The following is a 12,560-nucleotide window of genomic DNA, read 5'->3' on the forward strand; positions in this document are numbered from 1 at the left end:
TCAGCAGGAAAGTCATAGGAATGAAATACAAAAAACGGCGAGCAGCAAGTACATATCATAACGTGAACTGGCAGGTTAATACATATTTCGGATTCGGTTTGGAGCAGGATCAATACAATGGCGGCTGGGAGAGAAATGAGGCAAAAAACGGTGATTGAGGATGTCAAATGTTCGAAGTTTACGAGTTCTCATTGTTCTTTGTGGTCTTTCGTTGGCGCTGTTGAGCACCGGCGGTGGAGCTACAAGTCCAGCTCTGTTCTAAGTTCCGCGTTGCAGGGCACGACCCCTTTCCTCGCGTTTCTGGTCGGAAAGGTCCTTTTCGCCCTGTGTCCTTTGAGGTGATTGTCAGAAAGTTCCGATGGGAGAAGAGCGTTCAAAACAGTCCATAGGGTAGGTCAGAGGAAAAAAGGGGGATGGAGCAAGGCCAAATTAGGAACAAACCAGGGGAACGAGAGACTTCAAATAGGCGGGCGTGTGACGGAATTCAGAGAGCGGGGACTTGTCGACAGGCACTGGACGTCGAGCAGGGGCATCAGGTCGACCCTTTCTTTTCATGCTGTCGAAAACAGTGCCTCGTCCTGCAGCTCTTTTCAGTCGTGGCCTCGCCTTGGCTAATGTCGCAGGTGTCCCTTAGTCTGCAGTCAGGCCTCGTGCTCCCACATCCGGTCCTTCTCTCCTCCAACGGCAGTACCCTTAAACAAGTTTGAAAAGACAGTCTTTTAGAAAAAATTTGCGGATGAAGATAATCAAAAAGTCTATTTCTCTCCCAGCTCCAGGCAAAGAATGAAAATGTCCGTTATTTTTAACGTTCACAACTGGCATATGAATGACCGGTGGCGGACCTGCTGGATTTACTATGACTTTCCTTCATAAACATTTATTACAGGCATGACAGTTCATCTGATGGTATCCCACCTTCGGGAGACAAATCTGGCAAAGATATGCCGTTCCCTAGAGTTTCACATTTACAAAAGGGTACAGTGAGTCGTCAACATGGTACTACACAGGTATTTTGCTGAGAGACGAACATGGCTAAACATTTCCTTTCTATCGGTGCATCCTGTTTTTCAACTACTGTGGGGTTCATTTTGACGATTTCTTTACCTTGGTCTAGTCTGTTAACCTCGTAAAACATCATTCTGGGTCCTACGTAACCTTTTACAGCCCGGTTACTTAACTAGGAAGGACAGGGGTTTTATGGGAAACAACCAGGGACATAGACAGGGGAGGTAACGGGGGTGATCGTTTTTCTGGTTTGGGTATTGCGGCGTTTCGGGGAGGGGAGGGTCGCGTATTCTGAGGTCCTTGTTTTATACTATAGGAGCCGTTGACATGTAGTTCCCTCATTTCGGGCCAGATTAGGGAACCTCTGTCGTCTTACCTGTCCTTTCCCTTACGGCCCAACCTGGGTTCATTGACTTCTATCGGAAAAGGAGAGGTAATGACGCGGCCTCAGGGTGATTGTATTAAAGACAAGCGTTTGTGCAAATACTGACGGTATTTGAAGCCAATTAGGTGGTGTGCTAGGGGTGGCAATCTGCCAATTTCGGGGCTAACCACTCGGGGGAGTGGTAGTGCAGAAATAGAGAGAGAGAGCGAGAGAGAGAGAGAGAGAGAGAGAGAGAGCGAGAGAGAGAGAGAGAGAGCGAGAGCGAGAGCGAGAGCGAGAGCGAGAGAGAGAGAGAGAGAGAGAGAGAGAGAGAGAGAGAGAGAGAGAGAGAGAGAGAGAGAGTGCAACGGCAGGCTAAATAGTACACGTGCAACAGAGAGGGCGGCAGTGCATTCAAGAAAGGCTATTTAGTGCATTACACAGTAAAGGGTATTCACGAGTCCGCGTTAGAATCTTGTAATCATGCAGTTTGAGCATTAGACAGGGTAGAGGGGACGTGCTTTGAGAAAAGGAAAGAAGAAAAAGGAGGTACCATTTTGTCGCACTTTCTCGCATTCTCGGTCCTTTGATCAGTTGGGTCAACGCCTCAGTCACACACACACACATTCCCTCACAGTTTCGCATCATACATAACGTGGGTTCATTCGTCCGGTCTGGTTTAAGGGTGATCACTTTTTATCAGGTTGTGCTAATTTTTCGGGTTTGTTCGATACGTGAGTAGTTTGCAGGCGTGCTTAGACACCACCCTGCGGCGCTAGTCCGTTTCGTGTATTTAGACATGGCTAGGTCTCAGATCTTCGCCACACCTTGGCCGTAATCTCTGATGTAACCTGCAGAGGGAGGAAAAAAGGGGGGGGTGGGGGAGACAGCATTCGCGCGCATTCAAATACATGGATTCATAAGTCTTTTACTTACCTCTTACTCGTCTTTCCTCCTTGGGGCAGGGTCCCCGGGGATATAGTTTTCGGAGTCGGGGGGGCGGTAGTGTGTTCATGTAGGGCGTGTGCGGGGAAACATAAGAAGGAAACCAGAGGTGCCTAGTGCGAGGTATCTAGTCAAAGGATATATCTCACTATCGGGATCCTTAAACCTCTTTCAACGCCGTGGCGTTCTAAAGTTCTTCGGTTCTTGGGTCCCTGCTACTTCGGAACGTTGTACTTTACAATATTTACATTATTTCATTTCACCCTCCTTTTACATTCCCTCATTTACACCATTCGTTTTACCCATCCTTGGAAGTCACGGTCTTCCTCTACGCGAGAGTTCATGAGTCAGTCGCGTACTTTTAAGACGGAGTGTCGTGTTGTCGATCCGATCCGTCCTCCAGGGCTGGGCAACCATCTTCCTTTAACCTAAAAGAGAGAGCAGAGTAGGGTGCACAGAAAAAGAACTTTCCTACCCATCCCATATTGTTTTAAAATAAAGCATGCAATACCCGTTCATAGTTTCAAAGACTTTATTTTGCAAATTCATTTCAGCGTATGGATTAGGAGGGTGTGGTCGTATTTGGTCGGTCGTGGCAATGGCTAAAGTGCGTACAGTGGGGGGGGTGTCGTTTGCAACAGTAAAAACATCGGAAAGTTTTACTCATTCATTTGTAAGAGACTAAAACGTCTATTAATTGGCTGGGGGTTTGGGGGCATATATTTTCATAATTTAGAAACATAATCATAACAGTTGTAATCAGATTTCCTATATGCATACCGTACGTATGCATCGTAAATGAGGTTTACATTAGTTATAAAAATATAATACATTGTATATTCGTAATCAACATTTTTAACGGGGATCTTTTCATACTGTTCGTCGAGTGAGCTCTCCTTGTCTTTTCTAGCCAAGTGTACAAAGGATCACAAAAAAAATCTCAGAACATCAAGTTTATATTAGTGCGAAGGAACACCACGAGGTGTTCGTAAGTTCCGATTGATACCAGCGCTATTTTGGGCGGGGCCGGCACAGTCCGGAAGCAGCATCAGGGGGAAATGTTTCCATTACTGGCAGTTTGGACCAGAGTCCTTTTCGGCAGTTCTAGAATTCACGCTAACAGAAGGTGTGGCAATGTCATGTTTGTTTCGTTGGCGATCGAAGCAGCCGTCCCTTACCGGAAACCTGCAGAGGCCGAAGGCTCCGCCGGGGACCTTTGTATGATCTTCAAGGCTGCGGAGATGCTGTCGGAGATGGGGGCTCGTGCTCCATGGGACAAATGTTCGAGTTGTATGGCTGGCCAAAGTTACTCTAGTGGCCGGGGCCCGCCTTCCAGCGGATCCAGACGCCATTTTGAGGCCCTACAGGGGCCACTCTCGTCGAGTTTGCCAGAATGAAAGAGACCCTTCGGAGTGAAAGGAAGAGGTCCCTGTTTTGTGAGAGCGGGACGTTCAGCTGGGGTGCCACCATTGTGTGTTCGGTGCTGCGCAAATACTGGGGTGCCACCATTGTGTGTTCGGTGCTGCGCAAGTACTGGGGTGCCACCATGGTGTGTCCGGTGCTGTGGAAGTATGGGCACCATCGCCTGACTGGGGGTGTTCGGCGCCGGGCTGGGGGCTGGGAAACCTCCTACCGGTGGAGGTGGGGGAGGCTCGTCCGCGTCGCCTCTCCCTCCCAGCCCAACTTGGACAAATTGTTGTGGAGGTACGTGCAGGACATCCCGCCGTCCAGGACTGCTGCGGCTGTGACGGAAGAGAAAAGGAAGAGGCGCCTCGCTCTCCTCTTGACATGTGGCGGGACTACCTTAGTCTTTCCAGGCCCGTTGCGGCCGGTCAAGGAGACATGTGGCGGGACTACCTGCAAATGCCCAGGCTGCGGGCTCCTGCCTCTCCTCCGGCTCCCCCATACGTTAAGATTTCCTGACCAAGAGTTGGCGGCGGGGCTCGCCTTATATGGGTTGCCGTTGGTTGGGCGTAGCCGTAACCCTGCCCTACTTTGGAAGGTTCCAGAATGGGGGGGGGGGGCGAATGTTCTGTTTGACTTCCATTTTCTACAGTTTATCGTTATTATTCCTTGTTTGTTGTGTTAAATTAAAAGTTCAAGTTTATTAATGTTCTACGGATTTTGTTTTATCATTTCTTTCTTTCCAGGTTGCTTTTATGCTAAGTTTCTGCTACAGGGGTCGAGTAACACGGAGACACGTGTAGAGGGGTGACGCAGATTTGTACATTACATATACACGAACTCAGACGGGGGACAGTACAAGTACGACATACAAAGACCCAAGACAAATATAAAAACAGTTATTGGTCATAATTATCTCTTTCCGTCTGTGAATTTTAAACGAGGCTGGGTTCCCGTCTTGACATTGGCCGACCTAGGAGAACTTGATCATGCCGCTGAGATTTTCCTGGCGAAATCTGTGCCATCGGGCATAATCAAACGTGGTAGTTCTGTCTGGTCTGTCTATGTAAGTCGGGTTCTTCTCTGTCTCGCGCCTTTTCTCGTACTGTCGGTCTGTCGTTCTTGTCGGCCCTTTGCCTTTACTCACGCTCAGTAGAGTCGGGCATTGGGCTTTCCAGTGTCCGACATACCTACAAAAAGCGCATTGGTCTGACCCTAAGTCTGGTCGTCCTTTGTATAGTGTCGGGGGATAAGTTGTGGGTAGCGGTGTCCTGGGGTTGTCCTGTCGGTATATTTCCCTACTTGGTTTATCCTCGTCTTTTCTCTGTCGTCTCGTAGCCTCTCTGCGCCACATACCGAGACTGTCGAGCATAATTGGCGTCGTCTTATTATTTCGAAGGGCTATTTCTAACGTTTCTATTTTATCAAGGTCAAAGGATCCTGCCAGTGGCCACTGTTTGTCTTGGCTATCTTCGGTATACCTGTGCCATAATTTATTATAAGCTATGGTGACTAACCCATAGTTTATGAACATGTCCTTATTAGGGGTGCCTTCTAGTGGAGCCATATGGTCCACCTCTAACACCCGGTCCGGGCTAAACAGGCTATTTATCAATGGGGAGAAGACAGACATGACGGCTCGTAACGAGGGACTAAAAAGTCAGCACTGCCTATCTTATCACTAGGTGCAAAGACTAGACAGAATATTTCTATTCTACGTTGTTTGCAGGCAGTGAATACCTCATGGATCCAAAAAAACCAAAAGACCAACAAAATAACAATGGGGAGAATGAGTAGGACCGCAAAGATCTGCGTTACCTACCCTTTTCACTATCTGCAAAAAGGATGGTCTCTTCCCTGCTTGCAGACAGAGAATCTCCAGGAAACAATAGTTTGTGAACAACAGTTCAGTTTCAAGCAATTATTGAGTGGGGGAGAAAAAGAACAAGCACGGCTGCTACCCTACTTATCCTCCACTGCTTGCAAAGGGAGAGAGAGCCTGTTGCTTCTCCGTTTGTAGACAGTGAATCTCTAAATAAAAATAAACAAGGCAATACTAGTATTTTTTGACAATCAAGCAATCAAAACAAATTCTTTCGCAATTTGTCGTGGCGACACGACCTTACCCGGACCATGTGGACAGTTTCTTGTCTTCCGAATCCAGCGCCCGATCGTCCTCTTTTTCTCGTATTTCTCACGGCACTCCTGATGGTTCCCAGTCAGGACCGTAGATCACTCGAGAGAGGTCTGTTCGGAACTAGTGAAGTTCGGATGATCGGCTGCCAGACGAGGGTCTATTGGGCAAGAGCTCTCCCAATCGTTGCAGTCGTTCACTCTGTCGTCGGGACCTCTCCCACTGGATCCACGAGTCGCTGATGGGCCCCACGCTTGGGACGCCAATTGTAAAAACAGTTTCATTCGGGTCGGGGACAATCGATATTTGCGCGGCGGTATTGCCTCTGTGACCCTCTAGTTATTTAAATCAATGAAGAGGCAGGCGCTGGAGACTGGAAAGCAGGAAACAAGGTTTTTTATTCTCTCCGGAGGAGAACACAACGAAACGGACAGAAGGTATCGTTCTGAGGTGCTCTAACTGCATCCCGGAGGCCTGGCCTCTTATATCCACATTTATGACTTTATTGCAGATTACACATACATGTTTAAAGCTTTGATGTGCGGAAAAGACATTCTCGGAACTCCCCTTTGGGCCCGTTCCCACACACATTTACAGTTAAAGTCCCCACCCTAGTCACAACAGGTGATGAGCATCGCGCAGCTGGATAATCCGCCGATTCACGGAATGTGGGGAGTCTGATCGGATCTCATGGGGTGGGGGGGGGCTTTGATCAACCCGGGGATTCTTTGATGGGGGAAGCTTTCTATTGTACGGGGAGGGGCAAGGATGGTATCGGCAGAGCTGGGTGTCGGCTTGGGAACGGGGAGGACAAAACGGGCTCACGGGGAAAAAGGGGGTTTGCATCTAAGGGCCGGAGATCATGAAAGGAAAGCAGGGAGGTGTCGCGCTGGGAACAGGATGAGGGCCGGGGGCAGAGCAGCGCCGAAGAGGGGTTTATGACTCAAGGCAGGTGCAAGCAGGGGGTGGTCAGCGTGCAGGCTTAGTGAAGGCAAAGGGCTATGTCAGGGGCCAGCGGCATGCAAAAGGGTTTGTTCTGATCGGGACATCTTAAAATGGCGGGCACGTACGACAAAGTGTGGCATCAGGGGAAGTGGCAAGATGGCGCAGATAATGTTCACCAAAACGCACTAATTTTCCACACCTACTGACCTGTAGCACTCTCTCCACACTGATTATCATCCTGCTATTCCACTACACTTGATTTGGAATAGCAGACTTGACAAATTATATCTCTCCTCCAGTTCCATGAGGAAATGAACATACATTTCTATAAAGGAATACCTTGTCTGAAAATAATTACAGTGACTGCCCCCCACCAAGCCCCAAACATTTGTGAAGAATGACTGTGTAGCTGATAAATGTTTACTTAATTCCTACTCTCCTCTTGTGCAAGGTATTTTGCTTTGCAGCTAGGTTTACCCTTACTCACATGCAACATGGTAACTTCACCATGCCCCTCCTATATGATAGCTTACCATAATCACTCATCCACCATGTGCTGAGCTCCACAGTTTCGGCTGGAACAATACCTCTGCCCTTGCCTGCTTTAAAGCTTAGTTATGCCACGCCTGGTCTCTGTTAAATGTTTGTTTAAACCTTCCTATATTGTTCTACTTGTGTCTGTGGTATCAACCTATTTACAAGTCTTTGTGTTGTCTGCAAAGAGGTAAAATGTACACCTCCAGTCGTGCTGCAACTGTCGCTGATAAGGTCCTAGCACAAATCCTGGGGGAATCACACTGGCATTCCTACCAAGACTGTTCTTTATATTTAGCGTCTAGGTCTCCTGTCACATTATGTTTGTTTTTTTCCCTCGCTCAGTTGATCACCCTATGGATACCTAGCTTGAACATGAGCAGTCTCTCTGGGGGAATGTCAAAGACCCTGCTGATCTAGCACATTGTTTTATTACTAACTACATGCAGAGAAATGGTAATCTTAAGGTAAATGAGTGATATGTATATTATATGTATTACAAAATATGTATCTTGCGAAAATGAACCAATAAAAAAGTTTTCTTTTTATGTTAAATAATAACCATATAGAGTACCCATACAACTAGCAGCAGAATATGTATCATACAGTGCATGCTGTTCACTATAAAGCAGGTAGGTGTTAACATTTAGTACTCCGAAAAGATGCCTGATTGAGGACCATAAAGGCTTTAGTCCTCGTCTGCAGCACGTGGAGATTTTTTCCATACAGTTACTTAACATTTATGCAAATTACCAGACTGCCTACAAAGCACAAATATGACAATGACCTTAAATAAAGAAAAAAGTTTAAATGAAAGAAATTCATGATCTCCAAGATCCTAACCTTGTTATGAGTGGTAGAAAGGTACAGTGGGTTGCTGACACGTTCCAACATCTAGGCATCCAAATCTATCACTGTGCCGACGACCTTGTCGCCGGAAACCTCGGCCGAGCAGTGACATCCCTCAAATCGCAGATGCGGTTTTGGAGTACTTTGCCACTATCTGTAACAAGTAGGGTTGCCCTCACCAAAATGGTTGCGCTGCCGAGACTCTTGTACTATTTTACGAATCTACCGGTCTATGTCCCAGCTTCCTATTTTACTCCACTGGAAAAACAGATCATTGATTTTATCTGGGGTAATACCCGACATATGATTGCACAGCGGAAATTATACCTACCAATAGGCCAGGGGGGACTGTCTGCTCCTTATCTCGAGCATTACTATCTCGCCTCACAACTCCAGTGGGTAGCCCGCTGGCTCTCAAACCGTCTCAGCGCAGATACTGCTACCACAAATCCGCCCTACCCCCTACATCATTTTGTCAGCCTCTTTCACCCAGGTGAACGCTCCCGACCACCAGAGCCCTTGCTGATGGGAGTGGCCTATAGGTGCTTCCGCAGAAGTTTATATATTACTCAGAAGTTGATCCCCTATCCGCCAGCGATACCACTGGAAGGGACACCTGCTGGCCTTACGTTAATCTCCGCGCAGATACTCAGAAGGTGGCAGGAAAATGACGTTCAGACAATGGGGGACTTGTATAGAGAGTGCCCCCTTTTGCCATACACGACCCTAGTGGAGGAAAATGGGCTCCCGCCAGGCCACTTTCTGACACATCGCACATTGGTGGCTTCACTTGCGGCTAAGTGGGGAGACATGACAGTAGGGCCACAGACACATCTCGCCATACATTATTTGCATGTTCTGGGAACGGGTAGACACCTGACACGATGGTTTGCAGCCTCCTTGAGGATGCATACAGCCTTCAGCCTCGACCCGCTGTGCCATAAGGGGGAACATGATCTGGGACACCAGTTTACCGATGCGGAATGGGCTCGGGTGCTTGAAAGCCCGACGCGCATCCCTCGTAATACACGTTTCTGTCAAATACAACTTTTTATCGTACATAGGGCGTATCTCACGCCCGAAAAAATGTATCAATACTTTAACCAGGTAGACGCCCAGTATCTGTGATACACTGAGCATCGGGCTGGGACAATTCACATGCTCTGGGGCTGTGTTCGGGTGAGTGCCTACTGGAGCCAAGTGGCCTCTCTCCTGCACACCTGCACAAGCAGAACACTAACGTATGACTGGCCGACCTACCTACTGTACAAATTTCATAGAACTCCCGCTACAAAGGTCACCTCGAGATTCCTAGATTTGGGACTGATAGTGGCCAAAAGACTCGTCAACAAGAAATGAAAGGCGTCCGATCCCCCTACGGTCATGGCCTGGCAGAACTCAATGCTTGCTTGGGTAAAGGCAGAGAGCCTCGCCATGCAATGCAAGGAAACGCTGGGACTCCGTAAGATCCCTATCGCGACGAGCTGGGACGCCCTGTACGCGGAGCTGCAGCTCCCTGCAGATAGGGCGGGACAGATTTCCCCTGATTCACACTCTGGAGGTCACTGATGCCACCCTGAGCTTGAGTTGTATGTACACAGCAACATTTACTGGCCGTATCACACACTACCTCTACAAAAGGGCCAACACATACTGTAAGTAAAAGGAATGACAGTTGGTAATCCCCGGTAATAAATAAGTAACACACTACCTCAGACGGGACATCAAAGGACTGAATAATAGTAACTAAAGATGTTATATGTTCTTTCTTTTATACGTTAATGCATTCTAAGTATAATCTCTCGCTCTGTAATTATGATACAGTCTAACACAATGCCAATAACAATAATGTGATCCTCTGCGTAGTGCGTTAGCTATCGTACAGGCACATGCAAACAATTCGCTTGCAATACACATACCCTTTTGGATAAATACGACTGAATGTTTAGCGAACATTGTATTCTTGACTTGTGAAATAAATTTGCCCTCTCACTTTATGTATGCCATATTCATATTACATTTTACCTAAACTGCTATTGCTTACACACGAGTCATTTGTACTGTATTTCCTTCAAATGAGAAACAATAAAAGAGATTTATAACAAAAAAAAGAAAAATTCATGACTTTGTTTCTACCAAGAAGCCAACCATAACAAAGCTGAATGCAACCATCATAAAGAACAAGAGACCAAATATATAACTAAAAATGCGAGTAAGTTCCTTACTTGGATTTGTTGGTGGAACTGCTCTTGCTGGGCAGTGATCTGTTCTTGACACTGCTTCTCCACCAAGTTGAACAGCTGTAACCACCTGGCCTGTTAAATGTAAAAAATGAAAAATTACATGGTGCTTAGAAACACAGTTTCTTAACTATTACCAATTTACACCACACACAGGAGCCACGTAGCCCATTTAAATGAGCCAAGTTAATGGTTTGCAAATACGCAGTCGTCTTTTTTCCACCCTCCGATTTGCAAACACTATTACATTGCTGGCCAGAGTGTCGTTTTCACAGTATTTTATTTTGCTGTTGCCATATTTTTTATTTCTTTATAAGAATACTGTTTTATACATGAATGAATGGTGTAGACAGTGTGGTGCAGGGTGGGGTGTATGTGTAATAGAAAGATAGAGGGATGTTAAATAATACTTCCTATTACAAGCAAATATCCTTGGGGCGTCCCTGCTGAGTTCCGAGACCAGGGCACCCACCAGGGATAATATAGTGCGTCATTTGGGCCAAACTGCCCAGACCTTTGTGAAACAACTGAAGCAGACATGATGATGACCCTAATGGAGTCAACATATATTTGCCCCTGCTCCTGCACTTGGGGAGTGTCTTTGCTGCTGAAGATGGGAGTGTTCTGGTGGTGTAGGTGGCCTCAAGAAATGGAGAGTGGCTCCTCCAATTTCAACGTGGGAGAGGCAGAATATAATCCAATGATTTCCACTCTGGCAGATGGCACTCGGGGGAACAGGGCCATTCCCAGACCAAATTGGTTGATAAAATAAGAACACGTAACAACCCACATTGCAACTTCTGGCAAGGGGAATGAAACCCAGCAAATTTTGCTAAAGACATTGCAAAGTAATTTTGCTGCGCACATCCCACATGGACATTCCATGAGCAACATTGAGAAGGGGCCCCTTTAGAATGCCTCCTTCTCATACTGACCTGCTTAACAACCCCTGCTTCATCCACCATGCTTCCTATGAATGATACAATGGCAACGGTGTGATAAAAGGCCCAGAAATCGTCTAACAGACTCACTGGCTCCACAAAAGTCTGAAAATGAACACATTGAAAGGATGCCTAAAAGGGAAAACTCACTGGATAAACAGATGGCCAAAACCAAACTACGTCCCAGCCCTACAAAGGGCAGCATCCTATAACTCCTGCTAGAGTTCAAAAACGACACCACAGTGCTCCCGCAGGACGTCACTAAATACCTTCAGGCTCTGGACCACTCATTATAGAAAACAGAGACACATTGGAGGACATGTAGAAATGGACATGTCTGAGTAGCTTCATGTGCATGATGATCTTGCTGAAGAATAACTGTACTGGACAGCATCACCATTTGATGTTTAAGAAAATTGATGATTGAGAAAACTGTAGCCAAAGTAATAATATATGCATCAAGGACTCAAAGATACATCAAATACAGACTTGTAAACATAAGTGTAGGCTCTCTTTCACCTTGTCCTACAGCCACCTAATTACAAAGACATTATTTCAGATAGAACTTAACATATATTTATATACATCGGAGGTGGCCCGAATCATCCTTGGCCTACCCGACGTAAATTGTGTTACAACCCCAGAGAGGCTGTCCATTCGAACACTGACCCCCAGCTGGAACCACTGTGCGGTCAGGGAGACAACTACAAAAGAGACAATGGAGGCTGGAGAAATAACTTCTAAGGAGCACTGGACTCTTATAAATGGGCTTCCTATCTTCCTTACAACACAGTCCTTCTCTCCCATATTTCAAGCAGGTTTTTAACTAACCCTAAGGCTTGAACTCAGAAAAGCCACGTTAGCTACTCACATACATTTCTCACCTCTCCATATTTGCTCTTGATCCAAAGGCAGTGTTAATTCATGCTTAGCCTTCTGTATCATTTCCTTGCGTCTGCCCCTAACATATGACACAACTGGTCACTTTATTGGGCTTGCTATTTGTTTGCACACATGGCAATCTCCCATCATGTTTGTGTTGAATATACTGTTAATGTCATAAAGCTCATGTTTTGTTATTCCCAATTTTTGATGATACAGAGTAGCTCATATTCTGATAATTGTAGTCGGGTACTAACCATCATCTATCTTCTCTTTTGCTATTTTTGGTCTATTTGTTTGCTCAAACACACAAACCC

At 46.4% G+C, this 12,560-nt stretch overlaps 1 protein-coding gene across 2 annotated transcripts in view; it reads right to left on the minus strand.

Annotated features, from left to right (window-relative positions):
• Positions 1 to 12,560, minus strand: part of MPHOSPH9 (M-phase phosphoprotein 9) — a 584,582-nt gene that overhangs the window by 420,358 nt on the left and 151,664 nt on the right. For both annotated transcript variants that reach the window (XM_078667592.1, XM_078667591.1), the window contains exon 4: positions 10,406 to 10,495. In XM_078667592.1, coding sequence (XP_078523718.1) covers positions 10,406 to 10,495 — 90 coding nt within the window. The remainder of the gene's footprint in view (positions 1 to 10,405; positions 10,496 to 12,560) is intronic.

The sequence above is a fragment of the Lissotriton helveticus genome, chromosome 11, assembly GCF_964261635.1.
Source record: "Lissotriton helveticus chromosome 11, aLisHel1.1, whole genome shotgun sequence".
Lineage (NCBI taxonomy): Eukaryota > Metazoa > Chordata > Amphibia > Caudata > Salamandridae > Lissotriton > Lissotriton helveticus.